Below are 25,984 nucleotides of genomic sequence, written 5' to 3'. Positions count from 1 at the left end.
AGGTTATGGGGATCGGTAAGGGGGGGGGGTAGTGTATTGGTAAATTACTATGATTTTTATAAAAATTGATATTGTATGTAAATTAATATCATTTTTGCTTTGGACCCCATGGAAGAACAGTACCATTTTGAAAATGGTTCTGAAATGGGCTATCCAACCGTTTTTCTATACTTTACACATTTACTTACTTTTATGTATGTTTTTTAAACTTGTATGTATATATAGATTTCGGAAATAAAAACAAACAAACAAAACAATTTAATTCCGTATCAGTCACTCCGTTGACAATAATTGTATAGATTTAAAATTGTTCAGGAAATAGTAGTACTGTCAGTTTATCCTACATTGCTACCATGCGTGATCTCTTTATATGCGATCTTTCCTGCATAATACATTCGAAATATACTGCCACATTGTCTGTAATAAACACGTGGCAAAATTGAGTGCTTGATCACACCGGTTCGAGGAAGTCAAGATATTGATAACCGTAGATACCAAAGACATGCCAACAACAATAATTACTACATCAATAAAAACAGACAGACTGTGATTTGCACCTTTTGGTGCATTGATAAAGAGATCACCGAAACCGATGGTAGAATACGTGATAAATTTGAAGTATATGAGATCAATCAAGGTCCACTCATCTTCCAGAATACCGGAGTTCCATATTAAGATGGTGAATAAGCTTACCACAATAAGAACGAAAAAGATGACGAACCAGACTGGAGCGAGCGGACTCTCACAATCCTTCGTATCAATGTCCAAATCTTCTGTTTCAGGCCCGTCAGCTTCATCGCCGTCGTGACAGGATTTCGCTTCCCCAGGTTTTCGATCCACGACATTAACTTCGGGAAGAGCGGATCCCGTGAAACTAGTCTCTGTCCAATCAGAATATATCACGTGGAACACTGATGACCTGGTCACTTTGTCACACGTCTCTTCAAGCCTATCACATCGCTGTTTATCTTTCTCCGTGCCAGGGTCAGGCAGTGTAGCGCCCTCACGATCTACCCGATTAATATGCGCGCTGGGCCTGCATTGGCGAGTTTTACCGGAACAACATTCTTTGTTCTGATGATCTTGCTTTGGTTGGCTTTTGTAACATGGACAGTTGCGGAAAGCTCGTAAACACATGCAGTAAGTGCGGTCGATGAGACGGGCGATTACTCGTCCAATACCAGCCATGAAGATGATGTTGATAGGGATTCCGATCATGGCGTAGATGACGCATACAGCACGCCCAAGCTGGGTCCGAGGAACCACGAGGCCATAACCTGACATAAAAATAAGATTAAAAAATAGTCCAGTGAACTATTGTTTGTTTAAACTAAACATAGGGCATCCAGCGCAATATTTAGAATTCAGTAGTATACAACGTACGCGTTTATATTTGTTACGTTCTTGTCAAATAACCTACTTTCTATAAGGGGAATACTGAAGGATCAAGTAAAATATTAGCATTTGCAAGTCGGTCTTTTAAATACGCAACGCCACCTTCTCATGATTAAGGAAAAAATGGAAGACAGATGTACGCGCGGCGTACCACCATTTTCAGGAATTGATAGCTAATGTAGCATTTTAAAAAGCCATTCAGGTAAAGAAGCGTTGATTGCGGAAAAAATATTTAAGTCAAGGTTCATCATAAAATCCAATTATTTACTAAGTATTGAATGGTTTTGCTGAGAGAATTGAATTGAATATTCGAGGAAATAAAATACATTTTACATGACAGAAAGTTAGGGCATTCATCGACTTTTAAGATTTCGGGTTAGGATTACGTATTTGAATACACAATTTATTCCAAAAATATTTGGGAAATGTCGACCCCGCCCCAACAAATCAAAAGTAGGCCTACCCCGGTCACACTGGCGAGATCGACACCAGACCAAATACTCCGATTGGCCAAGATGTGATCGGTGTAGAGTCGGCTAACATGGAGTCGGTTTGGCAGTGTGACTGAGACATACTCTTTTATTATTACTTTCAGATTGTAAAGTGTGCGTTCATATTTGTATTAGACTGAGCAGTATACAAACCTATAGTGGATACAACGGTGAGACAGAAGTGAACACCCCCTGCCATATCCCACTTGTAATTACGCTTCTCAGGGTGATATCGATTCACGATTTCGTCGATGGAGTCCTCGATGACATCGCTTTTAAGATAGTCTGTTTCTGTCATTACGAAGTTGATCTTGGGTGTGGATACGTTTTTGATAGTCTGTTAGGAATAATGGAGAGAAGAGAGCGTTCATAGTCGTTGGAGAAGTGTGTGTGCGTGTGTGTGTGTGTGTGTGCGTGTGTGCTTGAGAGAGAGAGAGAGAGAGAGAGAGAGAGAGAGAGAGAGAGAGAGAGAGAGAGAGCACCAGTGAACAGGAGGTTGAAACAGAAGCAGATCAATACATATTTTTTGGATGAAAAGGACACAAACAAATATGAGAGAGAGAGAGAGAGATAAGAGAGGGGAGAGAGACAGAAAGGGAGAGGGAGAGAGAGAGAGAGAGATAAGAGAGGGAGACAGAGAGAGAGAGAGAGAGACAGACAGAGACAGACAGACAGAGAGAGAGAGAGAGAGAGAGAGAGAGGGAGGAAAGGAGGGATAATTTGAATTAGAAATTAATAATTAAGAGGCACATTTCACAAGAAAATAATACTATCCATATAATATTCATAACGAGCATTATAACGGTTTTCCAACCCCAAAAGTGCGGTTAGAAAAATGGAAGGGAAAAAAGCTTGCATCGAAATCGACAAAATACTCTATTTAATTGGTATATAGCGATTATTGCGATTACCATTTGACGCCAATTGACGGCAAAATTACTAGTCAATTGCATACTTGTTTGATCGATTGTTCAATTAAGTGAATTAAAAGTTCACAGCAGCAAATCGGTTTCAAATTGATTGAATTATCAAAAGATGATACTAAATGAGTAACTATTTTGATGGTTGCCTAGCAATTTGTCCTATGAATTGTCATAGTCTATGTTCTGATACGTCACTCGTCAATTTGATTTCAAATGTTATTTCATGAATTTTTCACACACTGGCAAAAAATTCGGAAAAATATTAATTTTTTAATATTTTCAGTTGGAGTGGAAATTGCCCTTCAAGCGAAATTATAATCAATCAAAGTGTCAATAGCTTAATCGTCCTTCTGTGTGTTTTACGTGAGAGTGCCAACCACAATGTCGTGTACGGCAGGTGAAAATGGTGGCAATTATTCATGTCTCTTCCACACCCCCCCCCCCCCCCCCCGATCGGAAAATAAGCTCCAAGTTGTGCGAAGTAGGAGTAGAGGAGGAGGACTAACATGAAAATAATTATAAGTACAAGTATAATTATAATTATAAGTATAAGTATAAGTATAAATATAAGTATAAATATATATAAATATAAGTAGTAGTAGTAGTGGAAGTAGTAGCAGAAGAAGAAGTAGTTTTAGTAGCAGAAGTAGTAATAACAGTAGTAGTAGTAGTAGTAGTAGTAGTAAGAGGAATGGTAATAGTTGGGTATTAGTAGGAAGAGGAGTAGGAGTAGCAAGAGTATAAGTATAAGTACACTGTCGCTCATAAAGTTGGAATATTTTTGTTTTACTCCAATTTATGGAATTATTTTAAAAATAATTTTAAAATAATAGATTTAGATAATAGTATACATTCTCAGATTTTATTGAATAATAATATGCTAATGTGTGTTTTGCGTGACTGCTAAAGCATGTGTATGCTACTATGCTTATCAACTAGGGAACCTACGCTCTTAAGTCATAAATGACAGTAATGAGGATTAATGCCCCACAAAAGGGCACTAATATGAGCAAATCGACACGGTTTTGATCCTGGGGCTTCACAGTTACGAGGTCATTGCTTTGTCACTGAACCAAGATTGTACGCAGCGGGGGCTAGGGTAGGGGGCAGTTTCCATAAATTAAAAAACTCAGGCTAACAGTCATTTGGTCTAATTTCCATATCGTCTCCAATAAGTCTACTACCAATTTGGCTTATTGCTCATTAAGGCTAATTTCTAGTCGGTCTCATTCCCATTTTTTCCAATATCCATAACGTCTACCATCCGTAAGGTCTGATAATCATTTTGATGATTATCATTATTTATGATTAAATTATTATTAGACCAAATGGATAGTACTACAAAATGGGCATTAGACAAAATGGGCATTACACAAACTGGAAATTAGACTAAATGAACAATAGACCACATAATAATATGTACTAGTAGACCGCCTTGCATTTAAGGTGTACATGATTATAAGAATTAATCATAAATGAGTTGTAAGAGATAAACTATTACCGCTTTGGAAAAGTGAGTCGTACAAAGACTTCATGAAATCTGAAATACTCGTATATAGTGAGTTATGATTCAGATATCATGCATAACTGTTTTTTAATCACGTAACACAATACATTGCAGAGATCTTTCCCTTCAATAAACCTCAGGTTTCCGCATTAACAAAAATAAAAGAATGGATCCTACCCGTGTTATCAATTCATGAAGCCATCTTTTTTCCTCTGCATCTTTGTGAGTTTCCCTTTGTCCTTCAATCCTGCTAAACATGTAAGCTCCTAGAGAGAGATAAGAAAACCACACCACCGTCGGGATGATCACTTTCCTTGTTAATAATGTTCTCATGGATTGAGAACATGCCATCTTTAACTCTCAAATATTCACAGATCTTCCAATCTATTGCACCCACCTAGTACGCTTAAGTGCTCTCATAAACCGAGGTTAAAAGCTAATTTCCAGATGATTTATATTTTGGTCTTTGCCATCCTTGAAATTGGCAGAGATGGACTAAAAGCCTTGATCATCAACAATTTGTCGATTTTGTTATGTCCGTTGTGACATAAAACGATCATTTATTGTTCGCGACAAAAAGATGTCCGCATGTTTGACGAGACCACTTATCTTGCCGGCTCTGTTATATTATATTAAAAGAGATGTAATGAAAGTGGCACTCGATTTCATTTTGTCATGCGCAGATTACCTTGACGCGGCAGTGGGTTGAGGGGATGTCATCCCTATATAGAAGCAGAATATGTCCATGCTAATGGGAATTATCAGCTTATTCGTCAGGTATTTCATCTACCGTCAAACAAAATACACTCTTAAAATGATTGTGGCTATAACAACACGATGGAATTGCTCGTCTCCATTGCTGCCTCGCGATCGTACTAATGAAGACCTCTCTAGATGGTATAGGGCATTGTTCAATAATTACGAGTCATAAACTAATTTCAATCCATGCCCATTATTCGCAGAAGTAAAATTGCGAAGGTAAGATTGGTTCGAAGATACGCTGAATCACGGTACCTTTCTAAGGAGATAAACAAACATAATAATAGCGACAGTACCTCGGAGTGACATCAGATGAATAGACAATTATTATAACCGAGATCTCTGCATGACGAGATTGAAATTACAAATGTCTCTAGCAAGTGAGTTTGAGTTCTTCATTGAACTGAAACGGTCTGCATCAAAAGGCTATGACTTATAAGGATGTGAAATGTCAGATGAACCGTCCTAATTCTTTCAAACTAATACACTCATCGATATGGTTTGCAGTATGAGCATCTGTTCTGTCCAGTGGCGTATGATGATACAAGACCCATGGAAAGTGGGTTTGGGTGGGGGTGTGGCCGGGACTTGTCGACCAGTGACCCGTTTCACAAAGCCCCTTTTCAATGAAAAATGACAAAAATCAATGACAAATCTGCTGATAACCAATCAGAAGCAAGGGTTTCAGTAGCTTATAACAAAAACTGTCATTTGTCACTGATGACAAGCTTTGTGAAACGCCCCCTTGGTGCATAATCACCTGCCAGACTAGCGCCGCCCCTAATTACAATCATGTTCTCTTCAAATACCCCGCTTCAAAAAATCGTTTCAAAGAGACAGTGCATAACCCTCACAGTCATGACGGATGAGACTAGCTAATCTACGCACTGACACGACTTCACTCGTTTACAATAATTGACAAAACGTTGTCATGGCAGTATTTGACTTCAATATCGAGATTGACAATTTCCGCCGGGAGCACAATGGAGGTATAGATAGTCGATGTATTACAGGGTTACCAATATATATATAGGATGAATTACATTGAAATTGATGATGCTATAATCATCATTACTGTATAGAAGATCAGTTAGTGGATAGCTAATCACCCACGACCAATATCCAATCAGTATCCAATCGATTTACCCCGCATATACCAATATATATTATTAATATCAAATTAAAACAACGAGTTATGAAGATTGATCTGCATTATGTTTACACCCCAATTGTTTCTTATATTGACTCACCATGTAACCATAATAAAATGGATTCATTTTTTACCTTGTGTCATGGCAACCCTCGAGTATTAAATTTTCAACGCGTGCATGCTCAGCTGCCGCTTCCATGGTCGCTAAGCAACGGACATCCTTAATCTTGTTCTATAAAAATTATCGAGTGGAAAAAAGTCATGCCGAATTACTAGTTTTATCTACATGTGCGAATGTGCTGACAATGTGTAGGAAGGACAAGGTCGACTGATGTGCTATACATGCCCCCATTTCGTCTAATTAAGATCCAACCTCACAGTAGTAATCACATCGCGGTGCATAATGATATTTTAGGTACTTCAGCATCAATATCCTTATTGACATCATGAAATTACTAGCTCAAATACAATGGAGGCCTTTTTTTAAAGGGTAGAACTTATTTCAGCAGGTTGTTAATAAATTGATGGAGCGAGAGGATCAGTCATCGCTGTCGGAAAACGTGAGTGAAGTAACGATGTAGCCAATTTATCCTACCAACGTTCACAACATAAATGTCATTACGCCAATAACAACCATCAAATCTCAAAATGTCACTCCAGCAAAAAAGCAACATAACTTATACAATATTTTAGGATAAGCCTGCCAAGCTACTATATAAATAGCCATTGTCGCATATTCAGGTGAAAACAAGTTTAAAGATTAAGGTGACAGTAGTGGTTCATTCATTTGACTTTTAATCAAAAGGTTGAGTGTTCGAATCCCAGCTCGCCATTAATGTTTGGAAGGTGCATTCATTTTTTACATGTGCCTCACCTAAATCTATTCATAGTCAAGAATAATAGATGGGGTCTGATTTTTTGATGATTTTTTTTTTTTGGAGGGGGGGGGGGGGGGTGTTGCGGGGGGAAGGAGCTTGGACAGCCGAGCCATCATTTCCGAAATCATAAACTCCATGGATTAACCCAAAAAAATCCTACCTCACCCCCCAAAATGAAATCCCCAATGGGCAAGGTCAGGGAGATTATAGAAATCACGTTTCTGGAGGTAAAGTAATGTCAGGAACCCCCTCCCTCCAACACACTGACATGTTGACGGAGTGGAACAAAATTGGTGTTACGGGAAAATCGCTCCGACTTCAGTTTGCTACATTAACCGAATTCCTACACTCACCCCTATACCAACGCTACCCCCAAAGCTTAAAGGTACTATGTCCCATTTGCAGGCCCAAAAAATGAAAAAGTTAAATTCCAGCTGCATTTCAAAGATAATACTAATTTAGGACTTCCCTAAAAAAGGTGGGGCTTGAAAATGTCTTCAAGTGGGAAAATAACGACTATTAGTTGTCAAATCGACTTTAGGGCTATAGAGCCCAAAAGTAATAGTCTTGATTTTCAGACAATTGTACCGAATGGTCATACGTTTTATGCTGCACAAAGATTCAATCAGTTTAATCTTGGCCATCACAAGAAGTGGGTTATTGATGTAGACAAATGCTCTTAGTACCCTTTACAACTCTTTTCATGTATGTTATTACCAAAGAAGAAAAAAGCCAGTCAGTCACTCAATAGTGTCTGACAGTGAAGTCTAGCAAGTAAACGGGTTTCCTTGCATAATTTGAATATGAGGACACTGCTAACGTTTAAATTTCACAGATAGGACTTACATGACATATTCATAATTCCTGCAAAGTTCTACAGAATTTGAGGTTGGCTGCAAAAGGGACATAGTACCTTTAAATGATTAATACATGCGTATTTGTCAGTCTTTCTTTATACAAATGATTTTCCCCATCCGTTATGAATAATTTATTTCAAGAGTCAGAATGCAACATTGCATTCATAATGTGTTGTTCTGTAGAATAAGCTATTTAGCAACATAATATTTAGCACCAACTAAGGTATTCAATTTGCATTCTAAAATTTGACATGCATTCATAGCACGACAGGTGAATGTACAGTTCAAGATGTACTGTAGACCGGTAGTGGTACAATTGCGGATCAAGGGTTTAGGGTGCAAAATATAAATTCAATATTGATTAAATATTGCCTTCAGAGGTTAGATGGCGACACTTCAACCTAAATTCGCAAAAAACAGAAACATAATTATGCTCAAATGTTCAATGTTGAAGTGCGGTCGCGATATCTATCCAGGCCGGAAGGATATGATAATATATGATCCAAATATTAGTAGGCGGTTTCCCGGCAAAATTTGTACTATCACGTATTAGTCGAAACATATTCTTTCATATGATTGGTAATAAGAGCTTCCATTTTCATTTGTTGAGAGGGGGTGTTTCCAAAACTAGTCTATACCTTTAAAAATACCCTTACCAAGTGTTTTGTAATTCTTTTTAAGGAGGAGAAAATTTGATTTGTCCTGATTTCGGTTTCTCGAGAATGTGACATAATTATCTAAGCGTATACTTTTAAAAGTATTAAAAGTAAAGAACGTGAACCTATCCTACACCTCTATTCAAGGTATATGGATTTGTGATTTGTGTGCCCTCCCCCCCTTTATAGCTAATTAAAAGTATATTTGTTATAATCGATACGATAAACGTGCCTCTATACAGGTGCACTCTGCAATGGCATACACTTCATGCTCAACATTTACAAAGGTAACAGGTTAACGATCTAGTCCTTAAAGGGAGAGTTCTGTTTTCAGACCGCAAATGCCTACAGGGTGCATGGTTATTGCTCTTATTTTTATCTATGACATTTCTAGTGCCCTTTTAGAACCTAAAATTGCCATGAAGGTAATGTTAGACCCCACAATGTGTGAAATTTAGCCAATACGATCATACCAATTCAGCTCCACTTAAAATAAAAACACGGTGACTGTTAATTAATTATTAAATTAAAAATAACAATACATGGGCCGGCTGGTTGTGCGTAATATAAGCAACACGAACATGCCAACAAAAAAGCCAACATCGGCATTGGCTGAAATACGACGTATAAGGCGTTATTTCGTTTTTTCAAAGGTTTTTTCAACGGTTTTTTCAAATTTTTCAAAATATCTAATATTTGTGGTGGTACACAAGTATTATAAATCGTTATATTTCAGCCGTCTCTGAAGCGATTTTGATCAAACAAAGATGGTTTTGTCATTTAAATATTATGTTCTTTCAAATTTGACACTCAGTTTTTCATTATCTCACAAAAAAATATTTTGTGTAGCGCCCTCTGCAACAGAACTCAACTATAGGAATGTCGCTCAACATAGCTTTTCTGAGATTCCCCCGCCTCTCGGTTAAATCAAGCAATATAAAATATTTTGTCTTATTCTCAAACTTAAATGTACTCTGTAAACTTATTTTATTACGTAGATACTTATCAATATTTCGTTACTTGTATAATCCATTTGTTCTATTATACATGTATATTGTATTGTATGATTTATATATCATTTTAATTTGTGGATGTTTGAGTGGAAAAATAAATCAAATTAAATCAAATCTGCTGACCACTGAAAAGCGGTGATTGTGATTATCGCGTTCAAGTTTAAGACCGAATTTTTTCCCAGTACCATTGAGAGTTATACTAGACTGTTTAACAAATACATTTGACACTTTTGATCGTTAATATATACTTAAAAAATTATAATTCATATTAGACGGCAGTTTTCACATTGGAAGTTGAAAGTTGTCCAATATATTTGGAAAAGTTTTTGTGCAATTTCTATCATAGAAATGTATTCATAATGAATAATATTCTTTAAATTATGCTTTTTTTTCTTCTTTTGTTTTGTTTTGTTGTTGTTGTAGCTTGGAATAGTTATTGAGATATCACTTTTTGAAAAATTAAGGCCGCAAAACCTTTGCGCATTATTAGAACAATACCATTGAGCATCACATCTGTTATTTCTGCCATCTTTTGCTACCCAGTGACATTAATGATTCACGATTGTGAATTGAAAGAGGTGCTATGGAATTTCAGCTGCTATGCATAATAATGTAAATTTCAATACATTTAACTTATAACCATGTGAATATCGTAAATCGATGATTTCCTTATAATGAACAAACCTGTTCTTTACCACTCCAAAGAGAAGTTTTTAATTTGAAATATAATCTTTTGCAATTTCTCGTTTTGTCTTTAGATGTTAACAATGGTTTTGAATAATTTTATTTGTTTGTACTTTCCTAAAGCTTCGTGCGATACATTTAACTTATAATTATGTGAATATCGTAAATCGATGATTTCCTTATAATGAACAAACCTGTCTTTTACCACTCCAAAGAGCAACGTGTCTGACACGGCCGGTTGTACTACATTAATCTTGATCTAAGGAGACACAAACGAACGACCTTCTCATCTTGTCGTTAGATGTTTAAAATGGTTTTAAATAATCGCTAAACTCCTAATGTAATTTCAACAACCCTGTTTTCTGAAATTCTCATTTGAACTCTTTGGTTGTTTTTTGTTTATATATTTTATTTTTAATTTATGCCAAACTATGTTCATTGTAAATATGAAATTGATATGTCTATTTTGTAATTTTGCATGTTGTTATCTGTGACCTATTTCACAATTCAGCCTCGCGGCTGCGAAGATATTTTTTAATAAAAAAAAAAAAATATATATATGAGCACATTTTTTTTTTTTTTTGATCTTCAAAAAAAAAATTCAATTTGCACCCCCCCCCCCCTTGAGCGCCAGGGGGGGGGGGGGGGGCCCAACCCCCCAAAAAGGTAAAAATCACGTGATTTTACATGATTTTTTTCTCAAGGGGGGGGGGGGGGGGGGCTTTCTTCCTTTTTTCTCCCTCTCTCTCTCTGTTTCCTTTCTCTCCTTTCTTTTCTCTTCTCTTTTCTTTTCTTTTCTCTTCTTTTTTTTTCTTCCGTTTTCTCCTTTCTTTTTTCTCTTCTTTTCTCTTCTTTCCTTCCTCTTTTTTTCCCTTTTTTTGCGCCGCCAACGGGGGCCGTTTCGGCCCCCCCCCCTGGATCCGCCACTGTATAGCTGTATAATTGTAAAGATACAGAAGCTCAATAATGATATCAATAATGATATCAAATTGAATACTAATGTATTTTGCGACAATTCACAATACCGAATATGGTCAGGGCAAACACTGCAATGAGCTAGCAGCCGACACAACAATACACAAGTCATGCCTGAACTCATGTTCTTAAAATAGACACGGTATTTCCTATTATAAATACAACGCGCAAATGGCGCTGTGGTGTTAGTGTGAACAAGAGGCAAACGAAAATCTAGCAGACGTCGTCGTAGAGATAGTGAGTTTTTATCTTTTTATCATATTTCAAAGGTGTATGGAGTCAACAACGTGTATATCATTTGCTGTCATATAGGTTCCACTTATTATGCAGTTAATTGTTTCATGACAGAAGGATTTATTGAGGTTCGAGCTCGATTCTTCCGCCTTCTCACTGGCCCATGTAAAACCCTATGGAGATCGCATGCAGTCGTGGTTACCTGTCCGTACGCGTTGTGTGAATGCCGAGTGGGTGGGTGTGTACAATTTGTACATGGCTATGCATGCCTGTATCTGCGAACATAAAGATTTGACATGACATGATTTGGCTCTACAGTATTCCTGTAATTTGCTGTCATTTAAGTAAGATTAGATTTTATTTGACTCTATCGACCCGCTTCAGACGTATCATATTTACAAAGTAGCAATTCAGAAAGGTATAAAACAATTAAAGTAAGATAGGCCTAATTAATAATGAAATGCAGGCCTAGGTTCTAGACCCTCTAGAGTCTATAGAGTCTATAGGTCTAGATTCTATATCAATTTTTTGTATTTCTAAAACACAATAAACATGAGCTAAAGGCTAGTAGGCCCTATACACTAAACAATTTATAGTTATAAGTCTAAAATACCACGTGGCTCGGTTTGTCTACCACTACAACAGTACGAGTAACTAGACTCTAGATCTAGGTCTACACTTTTATTGACAAAAATAGGACTAGATCTAGAGTCTATTGTGTCTTTCAGCCTTAAGGAACAGCAAAGTATTAGGGTCTATTACTGTTAAGAATTTTCTTACAAGTTTCTTAATTGTTTAACACTAGATCTAGAACACTATTAAACAATTTGTCCATGTGAAATGTGCTAGGGTTATACTCGCAACAAACTGTTGATCTAGATAGATCTAGACTAGTCTAGACTAACTGCCTTTCTTTCTTGAAAAAACTTGGAAGGGCATGCAGACAAAAATATAGTGAAATTCATCTCCTAATTTAATCTTTAGAAGCAAGATCAATGTATTTTTTGTACAAAGAAAAAACGGCCATGCATGGCCATTCATTCCAACATTGCAAAGAGCAAGACTGAATGAGAGGATTCAATCTATTCACTTTTAGTGAAATCATATAATGTACAAATCTACACTGCATTCAGTTTACAATTTTTACATGAAATATAACATTATTCAGGCTTGTAAAAAGTTGCAGAAAATAGACCTTACAATGTATGTCAGTTTGTCAGTATTGTTGGATATTTGCAACATTTGTAATGTTTTAATATGTAAAGACTTAATATTGATGTTTGTTTTGAGCTCAGGGTGTGGGGGGGGGGGGGGGGGGGTACGTGCTTATACTTGTCAAATCGTTATTCAGGGATCTCTCTCTCTCTAATACTAAAAAGTCACTTTTTTGTGCCCCCAAAAAATCCCTAAACATGTGGTATGAATCTGTGTAAGAAAATACCTAAAAATTGCCTTACTTTTAGTGTTTTTGCCTTAAAGGTAAAGACCAGTATTGGAAAGGCCCCAATTTCAAAAAATGAAATGGAAGCTCTCATTACCAATCATGTGAAAGAATATGTTTTGACTAATACATGATAATAAAAAATTTGCCGGGAAACCACCTACTAATTCATATATTTGGTAAATTTGTTTCTCTCATGGTCTGTGAGAGATATAGGGTAGTCCCATATACATCTTTCTGTGTATAGTGCTTGTAACTTTAGAATGGGCCAAATTTCTTATCATTTTGATGATTCCAGAACCTTGCAGATGCTAGATGCTAGATGATCAACCTTTTCTGATCGATTCCACAACGTTTCTTTCACAATGCAATCGCATGACCGTAACTGGTCTTTACCTTTAATAATTGTTATTTTCTACGGAATAATATCTCATCCTTATTTTCTGTAAAGTAAAAGTCCCAGATGCAAAAATGATTGAAAACAATTTGCTCTTTCATCCAAAGTCCATGATTGTCCAATACCCTTTTCTATCGAAATAGCCCTTATAAAGTGTGGGGGCTTCAGCCTCACGCCCCACTCCAAGTGAATTTTTAATTTGTTATTGTTTTAATCAGATTCAAGTTAACAACTGCACTCTATAATGACTATATCAACATATTTCTGTTTTTTCCCCACAGATCATTTCAGTCGATCATAAGGTAAAATCCATATCAAGCAAATCATAAAGATGGTCAAGCAACTGATGGACATGTGTTTGGGCTGCATAGCCCAGAACCTTCACGCAATCAGCAACGTCGGCAAACACCTTCCCACATTGCACAAAGAGAAAATACTCCAGTGGGTCGTGGATCATAACATGCTGACGACAGAATACGTTCCACATGTCACGTATCATCTCTTCTCTCCCGCACTGAGGTCCATCTCGTTCAACGATTGTGATCAGATCACAGATAAGCTTCTCATACAGCTTGATGCATGCAAGTGTGTTCTGGAGAGTATCACAATTGACGGGTGTAAAGTGACAGGTAGGAGGTGCAGCTCATCCTAAAACCTCACTCACACTGCAAAACCAACACCAAAGCCACTGAAAACCAACAAAATCTTGACATTCAAAGTAAAATAAGTTTTCAGTTTGGTGTTTAATAGTCTTCTTGTAACTGCATGAAATATTTAAGCTCTCTGAAATAATTTCCTGACTTGATGGGGAGGATTTTACCCCATGGTATAGGGCAATTCCACGGTAACGGAAGGACACTCAGACAAGATTTTTGAACTTCAGGTTGATACTAAAAGAACTGTTTTATTAGTATAAGATGTGAAACAGTACAGATATAATACCTATATAAGTGCCTTCAATTCTCCCCCCAAAAATTGTCATTATAGTTAAGTAGTTTAAGAATGTGCATATTAATTATCTCGGTAACGGAAGGACATAAAAATGGACATGGTTTTTCCAGTTAATTAGTGTTTATCCAAATTTTGTGAAGTTGATAAAGCTTTCCACTTGACTGAAACACATTTTGTTCCCCATAGTTTAATACATACTAATAAAACATTTCTTTTAGTATGAACCTGAAGTTCAAAAATCTTGTCTGAGTGTCCTTCCGTTACCGTGGAATTGCCCTATAGTCCTTAGAAGATCCTGTATATGAGTTTGATGCATGCATGTGTCACAAAGTCGCTGACGGAGCAGTAGCAAAAAAGAAAAGGAGCCCACTTTTATTGGGGGGGGGGGGGGATGTATCGACACTTGGCAGCACATGTCCCCATCCTCGCCAGTAGTGCATTTCATTCCTTACTTTGTTATGACGTTTACAACACCTTAGAGATCAATCCTGAAGAAGGTTCTGATTTTATTTTTGTCAAAGTGTCTCTCTCTCTCTCTCTCTCTCACATGGTGCACCCGCAAGCCTACTATACATCATAGTCATTGTAGGTATACTTTTCAGGGTTACAGCATTTCCTTTTTAAAGCTTATCAACACTAGTGTGGCTAGGAGGGATTAAACCACACAGCGAGGTCACTGACAGGTGGCTATCTCATCAACTGAGCTCTCAAATAACATAAGAAATAGAGGATCATGCGGGACCAACAGGCACCGATTGGGGAAGTTTTCTATACAGAGGGAGCAAGTACATGTAGCTACAAGTAGGACAGTGGGGCTTTAAAGAGCCCTCAAAAGGGCCGATGAGCTGACTGAGCTCTGCTAAGAGCTCTTGGTTCTCTGTTCTTTGTTTACCTTCAACACTTAATATAGATCTTACTGATTTGTTGAATATGGAATAAAATTAAGACTTGTTATTGTTTTCATTGTCAGATGTTGGTGTATCAGCCTTACTGAGTCATCAGGTTGAACTGCAGACCCTGGTCCTGAAGGAACTATCTGAGCTGACAGGGACAGGGTTAGAAGTCCTTAGGTCGAGAAAGTTAAAAGAAGTGGAACTCTTCCAGTGTATTAACATTACCAACAAAAGTAAGTCACATCATTCATTGATGGACTTGAATCATGGTCCATGCTTGAATCTAATAAATACCTGGTGAGGGATGTGTAGTTCATGGGTTCAAGCCACGGCAAGGCACACATGAACATTTAGCAACATGTTTATCTTTACTTGCCACTCTTAACCCATGTGTAGGAAATGCAGGGGCGGATCTAGGGGGGGGGGGGGGGGTTGGCGGTTTAACCCCCTCCCCCCCCCCCCCCCTTGGGCGGCCAAGTGATGAAAAAAAAGAAAAGTAAGGTGAAACAGTGCAATTTTTGGAAAATCCTGGATCCACCACTGGGTCAAACCCCAAAAGATAGATCCGCCCCTGAAATGGATAAGCCTACCTGGTAGGGTTCATTCCTTGAAATGCACTGTGCACTGAAAATGGTTACCAGAGCCAAAGAAGGGGTAATAGTTCCTTCATGCTCTTTGGAACAAATTGAAAGCACATTGAGACAATATCATAATAATTATGTAGTATGTGCTATAAAATGACAGAAATTATAATACTTATTTATTGGGACATGACTATAGGAAAAAGTTCAATACATTAAATATCCTGGTTTTTAAAAATCAAATCACTGGTGTTCATAATGACTCAATAAATTATGACAGCTAAAGGGCAGTCAGACCTATATCCTATGGAAATAAGTGTATGAAATGCTGTCATTATCGATAGGACAATCACTTTCACATGATTATAAGTTGGCACTAAGGCAGATCTGATTTTAGTTAAATGAAAATAGAAATGCACCATATTGACATGAATTTATTTTAAGGGGTGTTATTGGTTTAGTACAAGAGAAATTATATTAACAGCAGCATAGAGCTTATATTCCATTTCCAACTGTTTTAACTTCTATTTATTCATTTTCTATTCCTGTTTTGCCCACTTTATCTCCCAGGCCTAGTAGCACTTGTGACAAGAAATCCAACGATAGCAAGACTGAATCTATGTTCATGCTATAAGCTGACACACGAAATCATCCCTACAATAGCAGTAACACTCGCAAATGAACTTGTAAGTGTATTGATCTCGCTCAAAGAAAGTGATTCTAGGATAATCACAATGGCATAGTAGTCCTGGGGAGTGTTTCACAAAGAATATGATTGACTTAAAGATAAAGACCAGTTATGGTCATGCGATTGCATTGTGAAAGAAACGTTGTAGAATTGATCAGAAAAGGTTGATCATCTAGCATATAAGCATTGGTGTGTTCTGCAAGGTTCTGGAATCATCAAAATGATAAGAAATTTGGCCCAGTCAAATAATAATCTACATAATTTACTGTTTTTGATAAAATATTATCTAAAGATCCTAATTTAGAGACCAATTGTGAGAGCACCCAGAAACATGAATGGCCTGCTATACATGTAGTTCAAGTCTAACTTAAGTCTATCTTAGTCTTTGTGAAACACTCCCCTGGACAACTTCCCCGGACCCTGGAATGAATGAAAACACTTTTTTAAAATCAAACTTGACCATGATACGTTACACGATAGAAAATGGAAATACCTGTTCTTTGGTAATAGGACACAACTCGATCAATAGCAATACTTCTTAGTTCAAGTTAGCATCCTTTGGCAAAATCTTACCATAAATTGGCTGCCATAAACCAGAGTGATACAAGTATGGTTGCCAGCTATGACCGGGTAATAATGTTGGAGTGCCAGGGGTGTCACGACGTGACGGACGTGTGCACTTTATAAGAAGCCTCCATTATTATTTTCATTTATTATCTCATCTTAATGCTTGCAATTGTTTGTTATCAATTATATCTTATTTCTTTTTTATAATGATAATTTGCAACAATGAACAACAGTACAGAGTATTGATTATGCTTTATTTTTGCCTTTTTTTTTTCTTCCCAGGAGCATTTAGACCTTAGCAGCATTCACACAATAGATAATAATGATCTGGTTGTATTATCACAGCACTGCAAAATCTTAAAAGGGTAAGCATAATTTTGGTTGTTGACAAAATAGTTAGTGAGTATTCGGTGAAATTATCTTAATATAGTGAGCTGTGATATGTTGTGTAGTAAACGAATGAACAGTCAAACTGATGGTCCGTCGTAAATCATAGGAACACGCAGTACCTGTGTTTGCACCATGTCAGCTCTTTCTATGCACAATATATATTTGACCAGGCATGGTGGCTCAGTGGTTAGAGCGCCCGCCTCATGAACGGGAGGTCGTGGGTTCGAACCCCGGCCGAGTCATACCGCAGACTTATAACAATGGGACCTTCTGCCTTCTAGCTAGGCGCTCAGCATATTAGACATGTAAAACAGAAAATAATGACAATTAGCATTACCATAAATTATTTTCTTGTGTCTTCCTAACCAACAGGATTGTACTTCATGGCTGTAATAGAATAACCAGTGCAGGGGTGATGGCGGTAAGTAAAAGTGGCATATAGAACAAATATGTAAACAAATATGTAAAGGACCAATTAAAAAGATATATGCTTTTTTTAAATGAAAATATTTTATGTGCAATTGAAATGCATGTTCAGCCTACAAAAAGGTACATTATCACCGATTCTTATTCTGTGACCTCAAGTTATCTGTACTCCGTTAGCCAGAAACGCGTTAACTCTTATAAGTTAAAGGTAAAGACCAGTTATGGTCATGAGATTGCATTGTGAAAGAAACGTTGTGGAATCGATCAGAAAAGGTTGATCATCTAGCATCTAGCATCTGCAAGGTTCTGGAATCATCAAAATGATAAGAAATTTGGCCCATTCTTCGTAAAGTTACAAGCACTATACACAGAAAGATGTATATGGGACTACCCTATATCTCTCACAGACCATGAGAGAAAAAAATTTACCAAATATATGAATAAGTAGGCGGTTTCCCGGCAAATTTTTTATCATCATGTATTAGTCAAAACATATTCTTTCATATGATTGGTAATGAGAGCTTCCATTTCATTTTTTGAAGTTGGGGCGTTTCCAATACTGGTCTTTACCTTTAACGCCCTTCTGTCTCTAACCAGACGAAGAGATACAGATCTTGAAGTTCACTTTGTCAAAGTAGTCTACTGAATCATGTATAGTATGTACGATGCATAAAGATTGGTTGCGTTTGGGTATATGCATACCGTTCACTCCCATTTGTGTTGGTCATTATATGTTTCCTTTATGTCTTCTTCTGCCACAAGCTCTAGAAGATCTTCCTGACACAGTTCCTGTGGATCTCAAAAACCTACTCTGTTAATGCAGTGCTGCCTCAAGGCGTCAAGATTCTTGTATATGATTCCCTTAATGTATATGCAGTCCTGTATACGTTATATTTTTGTCATTGCTTACAGCTGAGTAAAGAATGCACCAAGCTCCAGCTCCTAGATGTCTCCTTCTGCTACAAGCTCCAGGAGAGCTCGAGCAAGGACTTCCTGAAAGAGCTACCTGTAAGTCTCAAGAACCTTGTCCTTTCAGGGCTCCAGCTGGAGGGTGGAGATATCCACACAGCCGTCGCAAGGTTACCAAAGCTGGAGACTCTCAGACTCTGCGGGATAAACTCCATCCCTGAAGAGGATGCCATAAAGGTTTGTGTTCATTTTTAAAGTAATTATAATCTGGATCTTTTTAGCGTCTTCTATAAGTATCAATAAAGGCTATCCAGTTTTGATTACCATACATGGTTCAGATTCATGCATACAATTATTATGCATATTTTAGACTTTTCTGCATTGTTTTAGTCTCCTGTAAATTGCAAAGGCTTGTTCTGATAAGACGCTACAAAACAGCTTTTTTTAGATGCTGCTTGTAAGTTTCGGCTTGCATGGTGATGTAGATATACAGTAGGCTTGCGGGTGCACCATGTAAGAGAGAGAGAGAGAGAGGATAGAGGAGTGCTGAAAAGGACTCTCGGTAATCTTTCTTGAGGGTGTGTAGTCCTGAAAAGGACTGTTTGTGTAGTCTTGAAAAAGACTGTTGGTTATCTTTCTTAGCTTATAGTTCTAAGGAGAACTATAGCGCTTGGAGAGAATGAGTGGCGGGAGCTTTTTTATGATGACATAAAGCGTAGTACGAGTCCTTTGTTGCGCGAAGTTGCCATGCATTAACAAAGAAGGAAAACAAATGTGGCGGCTTTTTACAGTGCCATATCTGAACAAGCCCTAAGTATCCAAGAAGGCAAGAGTTCCCAGCTATGATTTTATTGGTTCAAAAACCGATTAAGAGGCATGAAAATTACTTGATGAATTTATAACATACAAAACAAATTCAAGTTGGACATGATTTACTCAAGAGTTTATATCCTCATTTGCATAACTGAAGGTACCCTATGCTCGAAGAAATATCAATAGTGTCATGGACCTTAAAATACATCAAAATGTATTTTATAGTTTGGTGTGTATGTATATGATGGTATGTGAATTGATTGACAATGTATTACTGTTACTTGCACATTGCCTAGGTCCATGTGGTATGTTATACATGTGTCCTTATCCCTGTACTTTACAGATTTTCGAGACGGTTGGGCCGCAGCTGATATGCTTGGATATGACTGGCTGCCATCAGATCATGACTGATGATATCCTGAGGCTTATCGTCAAGAACTGTAAAGTCTTAGAAGATCTCTGTCTGGCATTCTGTATGAAATTGACTGGTGAGCCGCTGAGGATGCTGTTCAGAGATCAAGAGAGGTCTAGCAACCTGACACTACTCAGGATGAGCGGATGCAAAGATGTGAGTAATGTTCTTTATACCTTCTTAAAGGGATCCGGTAACTTTGTCTCAGATTCTGAAACAAATCCTGGATTTAGCTCATGCTGCAATGATAATTATAAACCTTTAGGTCAGTCAGGAACCCTATGACTTTTACAAGCCGATCGCCTGTCTGATTATCAAGATATTTATGATTGGAAATCAAAACCAAATTTTTGAGTTTTCACAACACTACAGTCTATTGAGAAAAATGAGTATGGTAAAACCGGTCACTCAAAGATTTTTACTTTTTTGAGGCACTTGATCATTTTGAAGTGCAATTTTTTTAGGGCTTCAATATTATACCATATTACAGACACTTATAACATGTAGGGCCGTGCATCTCAGATTTAACATTGTTAAACGATGCCTTTAAGGAGCACTGTGGTGGTATAGTTCATTTGTTTTAGTTTCAATCAAAGAGATTGAGAGTTCGTGTTTACATGGCTCAAAGGAAGAACAAAGATTCTCCCTTGGAGTTGGAGAACTGAATGGTCTCTGTATTAAACCTACTGGAATGGTAGCATTCATGAGGGAATTGGTTTCAAAAAAACATGGGATCAGAAGTTGTATTTCTTGACACAACTGTAATGAAATGGTACCTGGTAGAAAGCAATTTCCGGTATGTATTGAACTTTGGTATAGCAGCTCCAGAAAAGACCAAGATGACATTGCAGCATCAGGAACACTAATGTGTGACAATATAAAGGCAAATTATTAGAAGCCAAAATTTTGTGAATATTTGTTCAGAACATAAGTATCATTATAATCATTTTAAAATCAAAAATCCATTGGGGTTTGACCATTTATTACTGGCAAATATAATTATGAGCTTTACAAATATGACCATGCATTCTCGAAGTCAAACAAACCTTCTACATAGCCTCTTCAGCCTTATTCTTCTGATGTTCCCAAGATAACCAGGCTGGAGTCTTTGGAAAATGTGTGACATCTCAAGATCTACTTTTATCCAACAGGTTGCGCCTCATTCCCCATGAGTGGAACCCTGGACCACCTCATTGAGACTAACTGCATGTGTGACAAATGTCAACTTGTGGCAGTCCAAGTTTGTTCTATTTACCGACCAAAGCTAGTAAAAAGTTAAGTGTTTATGGATATTTTTTTCATTTTCTTCTTTTTTCTTTCAGTTGTACCATGATATCTTGCTAGATATGAGTAAAGCATGTGTGAACCTGAACAAGCTTTACATGGCGGGAATCAAGAGCGTTGATGACACTTTGCTCTTCTCCATAGCAAACCACATGCCTCATCTGAAGAACATCTCACTCAAAAGCTGTGTTGGTTCTTCTGCTGATCAGGTGAAAACTTGATTAATTTTTTTCAGTCTCGTCTGTATTTTAGGCTTGTCATCCACTGATTTCACTTTGTATTGATAAATTTTGAAAGAGTAGGATTTGGTGAAATAAACAGTTGGCTCAAGATCATAACACTTTGAGGGATTCTTGCTAGATAAGACAATAGGGCTACTAAATTTTTGATCACCTAAAAGTGCTAACCACTGAAAATAATGGGTTACCCTCTTCTTAATCTCAAAGAGATGCGGTGTGAGGGCGGTAATGACAATAGTGAATCTTTGAGATCTTTATATAATATAAGTCTGGCATTGTACTTTCAATATTGCCTGTCCATCATGAAATATGGAGTAGTCATTCCCATTTAAATAGAATTTTTGTTGTATTTTTCTTTTCAAGTTTCTTTAAGATCTATCCTTTCCATTGACTGTTCTATTTTACTCAAGTTTATGAATCCTATGGATAGACAAAGAGTAGATCTACCTTCGTTAAGGATATTGACCATAATGTCATTCTGTGTGTATTTCTACAGGTGACGGATAACGGCGTCGTTGAACTGACAAGATGCTGCCCTCTAGAGGATATCTGCCTCGCTGGAATCCACAACATCACAGATAAGAGTATATTTGCTCTCGCCAATAACTGCCCTGATCTCAAGACTCTGTTTGTATCAGGCTGCAGTAAGGTTACAACGCAAGCAACAAACTACCTACAAGTAAGTGCCTCTGTGTAATGATATGGTGTGGGAATTTTCTTTGTATCCAGCTACAATTATAGGTGACTGTATGAAAGTGCTCAAAAACAAGATTCTTATACATGTATTCAGAGATGCCAACCTGTACGATTTTATCATATTTAGTACAATAAAACTATGCAGAATCGGTTGTGATATTGCATGCTCAAGCAATATACAAAATATTGAATGTCATGTGATAGTTTTCAGCCAATAGGATAACCAGGTACCCTATTATATATTATTAGTATTCGTCTTCATCTTTCATTTTCTCTCTTTCTCTCTCTCCCTGTATAGGATGTTTGTAATGACAAGGTATACGTCTACCATCGCCTTCCCAACGCCAATCCAAATCTTGTCATGGCCAAGAATCTTGACACCGGTGATTTCTGTCAGATTGATCAGACAAAATGGTCTATGATGTAACCATAGCAACAATGATTTCTATCTGATGTCTTTCTCATGTCATCAACCAAGATAGATCTTTGTCTTCATCTCAAAATATTTGGCAAGTTCATCATTTGACAGAGCATACTTAAATAGTAACTGAAATAGTGTAGATCTCGTTACACAGTGACTCCTTAATATACAGTTGTATAATATTTTAACCTATGAAGTGGGCAAACCTCATCGTCCCTTAATGATAGTTATCAGATTCCCCAACCATTGAGAATCAATTCATACAATGTGGAAATATGATAAATAGTTTAAACATTTTGAAATGTATTCATTCAGGTATATGGTTATATGGTTATTGCCTCAAAATAAAAATCTTGTTAATTTGCGAATTGATAGCAGGGATATGTCATTCAGATAAGATATGCTACACAACAACAATCCTACTCATGATATTTGAGTAATTCAGGGTAAAGGCCATACAAAGAAAAGTGACATTTTGGGAACTGTTTAGATTAATTGCAAACAGTAGCACATAATCTAGAATAGTTTTATACTTTGATCTCACCGAGATAGCAGCTGCAAAATCATGTGTGCTACAAGTAATTGCATGTTACGTGTATTTTTGATAAACGCTGGTGGACTGGACTGAAATTTGATTCAGGGATTCCTATGCGACATGCCCACTTTAAGATACATATCAACCAACCCTTAGATAAAATAGACTGGCCCTCAAGCCTAAATATCGAAAACTTCAGAAGCTTCCCTGATCCACTATACCCCTGTGCTTAACGTATGGGCAATGATGGTATATTAATAGAATATTATAGAGAAGTGACTTTATAATTCAATCATTCTCATTATTCACAAGTGGATATATAATTAGATGACCATACTTTTGCACAATAGAATCATTACTGCCATCTTGGAAATGCTTCCACATGTTTATGTACCTCAGGGTAGATAATCAAAACTCCATTTGTAAGAAAACGTTTACATCTCCACTCCAAAATGGATTGAAAATGCCCTAAACCTAGGTTTCATTTGTGGAAAAGGGTCCACTTAATGTACCTCAATGTCCCATGTTTATACACTCTTTGTGGCATTATTCCAGAAATTGTTGATATTTGATATTAGAATTTGATACATCTAGAACTAATGGAGAACCTTATAAACATTTCCGTTAAGTGCAATTTCTCTTTTTAATAAAAGTGAAGAGCATCATTTTCATTCCTTGTACTTAATCTTTTTATAAATGGTTGTTACTTTATCAAATATATATTCATAGTTTGTCAAGTGAATATTATTGTAATTGCATACACCCATTTATATGGATTGGTAACATTCTTATCGTTATATCAATTAATATAAGATTTTTAGGATCACATACATGTACCGTAGTCAAGAATCACAGGTCAATTTACATGGAAATGAATGTACTTTGTGTCAGTGAGTGCAGTATATACATGACCCCTGTCTCGACCTTGTTCAACATGAATTACTATTTTATGTTCCAATTTGATTTACATGTAGAAGCCACAATTTCTTGTTCAGCTTCACATTTAATGCAAAGGATACGTTTTTAAAGAGTAGATGCAAGGAATATTTTTGCTATCACGTGTATTTGTGCATTTAATGCCTTCATTTTAAGTTAGTGAATGACTTTGAAACAATGGTGGTCAGGAATTTGTGCATGTATAGTAAATTCATCTACTAGTCTTGTTAACAAATACATTTGCTCTTAGTTGATGTTATATGCTGATGGCCCATTCAGAGGTCTCTTAGGAGAATATGTTTAGCACTCTAGAGTCTAGACTACATGTATTAGGAATCCCCCTGATAATGCCCTTTAACCAAGCTATAGACAATGCATATCTTGACATAAAGTAGTGCTTACATGTTTTCTTTTGTTTTCTCTCAAAAGATTTCATATGTATTTGCCAAGGTTCCTATGACCATGTATGTATCTGGCATCGCGTACTTAAAAGCCAATTAATGGTTTTATCTGCCCTAAAAGGTTTGTCATTAGATTTCTTTCATTTTGATTTTCGTTGATAAATAGCAAAATCTATTAATTTTAAGCTCATATAAAGATTTTTTCTTCTTCAAGTGGGATATGATACTAATGAGAGGTGAAAAGTAATGTATAGCCGATCCAGGACATTAGTTCTAACATGCAACCGATTTATGTAAACCTAAAAGAGCACTGCGTGCATGATGTTTAGAAACCTCTGTGAGCTTGCAGTTGAAACATTTGTAATTCCATTTTCCTATTTTCTATAAATTTCATATTATGATATAGACCTTAAGTTATAACACAAGTGAAACCCTCAATATTATATAATGCTTATTAATCATTGATGGTGATGATTTTGGTGATGATAATGATGCAATGACGACGTATATTACAGAATCATTGAATGATTTCTACATTCTGCACACAGATAAACAAGACTTTGTACTGATTTTATATATTCAAATGTGTATTTTATATACAAATTTTATTAATACGTGTTGTAAGAATTAGTTTATGAACTTTTCTTTTGTTTTTTTTCAGCTTTAACTTTAACAGTATTATGAGTTGTGTATGTAGAAACCATTAGCAAGGTATAACTTTGCATGTATTATAGTCTTTCATGGATAAAATAAATCATATTCTATAGCATATTGTTTCAAACGCCTTTTGTGTTATACATGTGTTTGAAAGAGAAATTGTTGATAAAAAAAGAAGAGGTATTCATATGAAAGAAAGAAAGAGGGACACAGAGAGTCAGAGAGAAATATATGAATAGAAAGAGAGAGAGAGAGGCAGAGCAAGATATTATAAATTGATTGGAGATAGATAATTAAAAAAAATGAAACTGTAGGAGGGGGTAGAAAGATTTTGGAAGTATAAAGGAAAGAAAAGATTAGGAAGGGAAGACAAAATTGGAAGGAAGAAAGGTAAGAGAAGGAGAAGAGACTGGAAAGATCTTGAGATGGAAGAAAGATGATAGCATTGAGATTATAAAAAAATAAATAAAGAACGACATAGATAGAGACAGAGTGAGTAACAGAGACAACGATAGAGACAGAGACAAAAACAGAAAGAGGAGGCATCAGGATGGAGTGGAATGACAGATGAAATACATCTTGAGGGAAAAATCAAGCTGTTTGATAATGGTAATTACCCCCCCCCCCCCTTTCAAGATGTAGATTTTTTACCATTTTCCTTCATTGTTTGCTCAATCCAATGAAAATGTTAGCTTTTTAAAACGTTCAATTAAGTTATTTTACCAATAAAAAATATGCAAGTCCTCATCAATAATGACGAAAATCGCGTTCTTTGTCATATCTGCGATGTTTGAGGAAGTACACGCAGTCAAGAAAACTTATTAA

General features: G+C 36.7%; 2 protein-coding genes and 1 non-coding gene across 3 annotated transcripts; 2 read left to right on the top strand and 1 right to left on the bottom strand.

The window, feature by feature from the left end:
* Window positions 1-241: 241 nt before the first annotated feature.
* Window positions 242-2,212, bottom strand: LOC105439516 (potassium channel subfamily K member 18-like). Its single transcript, XM_030986402.1, has 2 exons — window positions 2,040-2,212; window positions 242-1,277 (listed from the first exon to the last, which is right to left on the bottom strand). The coding sequence occupies exons 1-2, from the start codon at window positions 2,182-2,184 to the stop codon at window positions 367-369; spliced, it is 1,056 nt and encodes a 351-aa protein (XP_030842262.1). The 5' UTR covers window positions 2,185-2,212; the 3' UTR covers window positions 242-366.
* Window positions 2,213-11,422: 9,210 nt separating this feature from the next.
* LOC100893988 (F-box/LRR-repeat protein 2) lies at window positions 11,423-25,276 on the top strand. The gene is made up of 11 exons (XM_030986308.1): window positions 11,423-11,525; window positions 13,642-13,989; window positions 15,282-15,437; window positions 16,356-16,471; window positions 17,323-17,405; window positions 17,803-17,851; window positions 18,769-19,002; window positions 19,922-20,146; window positions 21,313-21,483; window positions 22,010-22,192; window positions 22,508-25,276. Exons 2-11 carry the CDS (start codon window positions 13,692-13,694, stop codon window positions 22,634-22,636), a joined length of 1,644 nt encoding a protein of 547 aa, XP_030842168.1. The 5' UTR covers window positions 11,423-11,525; window positions 13,642-13,691; the 3' UTR covers window positions 22,637-25,276.
* TRNAM-CAU lies at window positions 17,600-17,672 on the top strand. Its single transcript has one exon. It is a non-coding gene; the product is annotated as a tRNA-Met (tRNA).
* Window positions 25,277-25,984: the final 708 nt, after the last annotated feature.

The sequence above is a fragment of the Strongylocentrotus purpuratus genome, unplaced genomic scaffold (genome assembly GCF_000002235.5).
Source record: "Strongylocentrotus purpuratus isolate Spur 01 unplaced genomic scaffold, Spur_5.0 spur5_scaffold_15, whole genome shotgun sequence".
NCBI lineage: Eukaryota > Metazoa > Echinodermata > Echinoidea > Camarodonta > Strongylocentrotidae > Strongylocentrotus > Strongylocentrotus purpuratus.
Note: the sequence above shows the minus strand (reverse complement) of the source record. Positions and strands in the feature narration are given on the sequence as shown.

What these genes read in the sequence shown, in the direction of transcription:
- LOC105439516 (XM_030986402.1), bottom strand. Translation starts at nt 2,184, where the DNA reads ATGACAGAAACAGACTATCTTAAAAGCGATGTCATCGAGGACTCCATC. An exon ending in CACCGTTGTATCCACTATAG is followed by an intron (nt 1,278 to 2,039) that starts GTTTGTATACTG and finishes TTTTTATGTCAG; the next exon opens with GTTATGGCCTCGTGGTTCCT.
- LOC100893988 (XM_030986308.1), top strand. Translation starts at nt 13,692, where the DNA reads ATGGTCAAGCAACTGATGGACATGTGTTTGGGCTGCATAGCCCAGAAC. An exon ending in TGACGGGTGTAAAGTGACAG is followed by an intron (nt 13,990 to 15,281) that starts GTAGGAGGTGCA and finishes TTTCATTGTCAG; the next exon opens with ATGTTGGTGTATCAGCCTTA. An exon ending in GGATGAGCGGATGCAAAGAT is followed by an intron (nt 20,147 to 21,312) that starts GTGAGTAATGTT and finishes TTTTTCTTTCAG; the next exon opens with TTGTACCATGATATCTTGCT.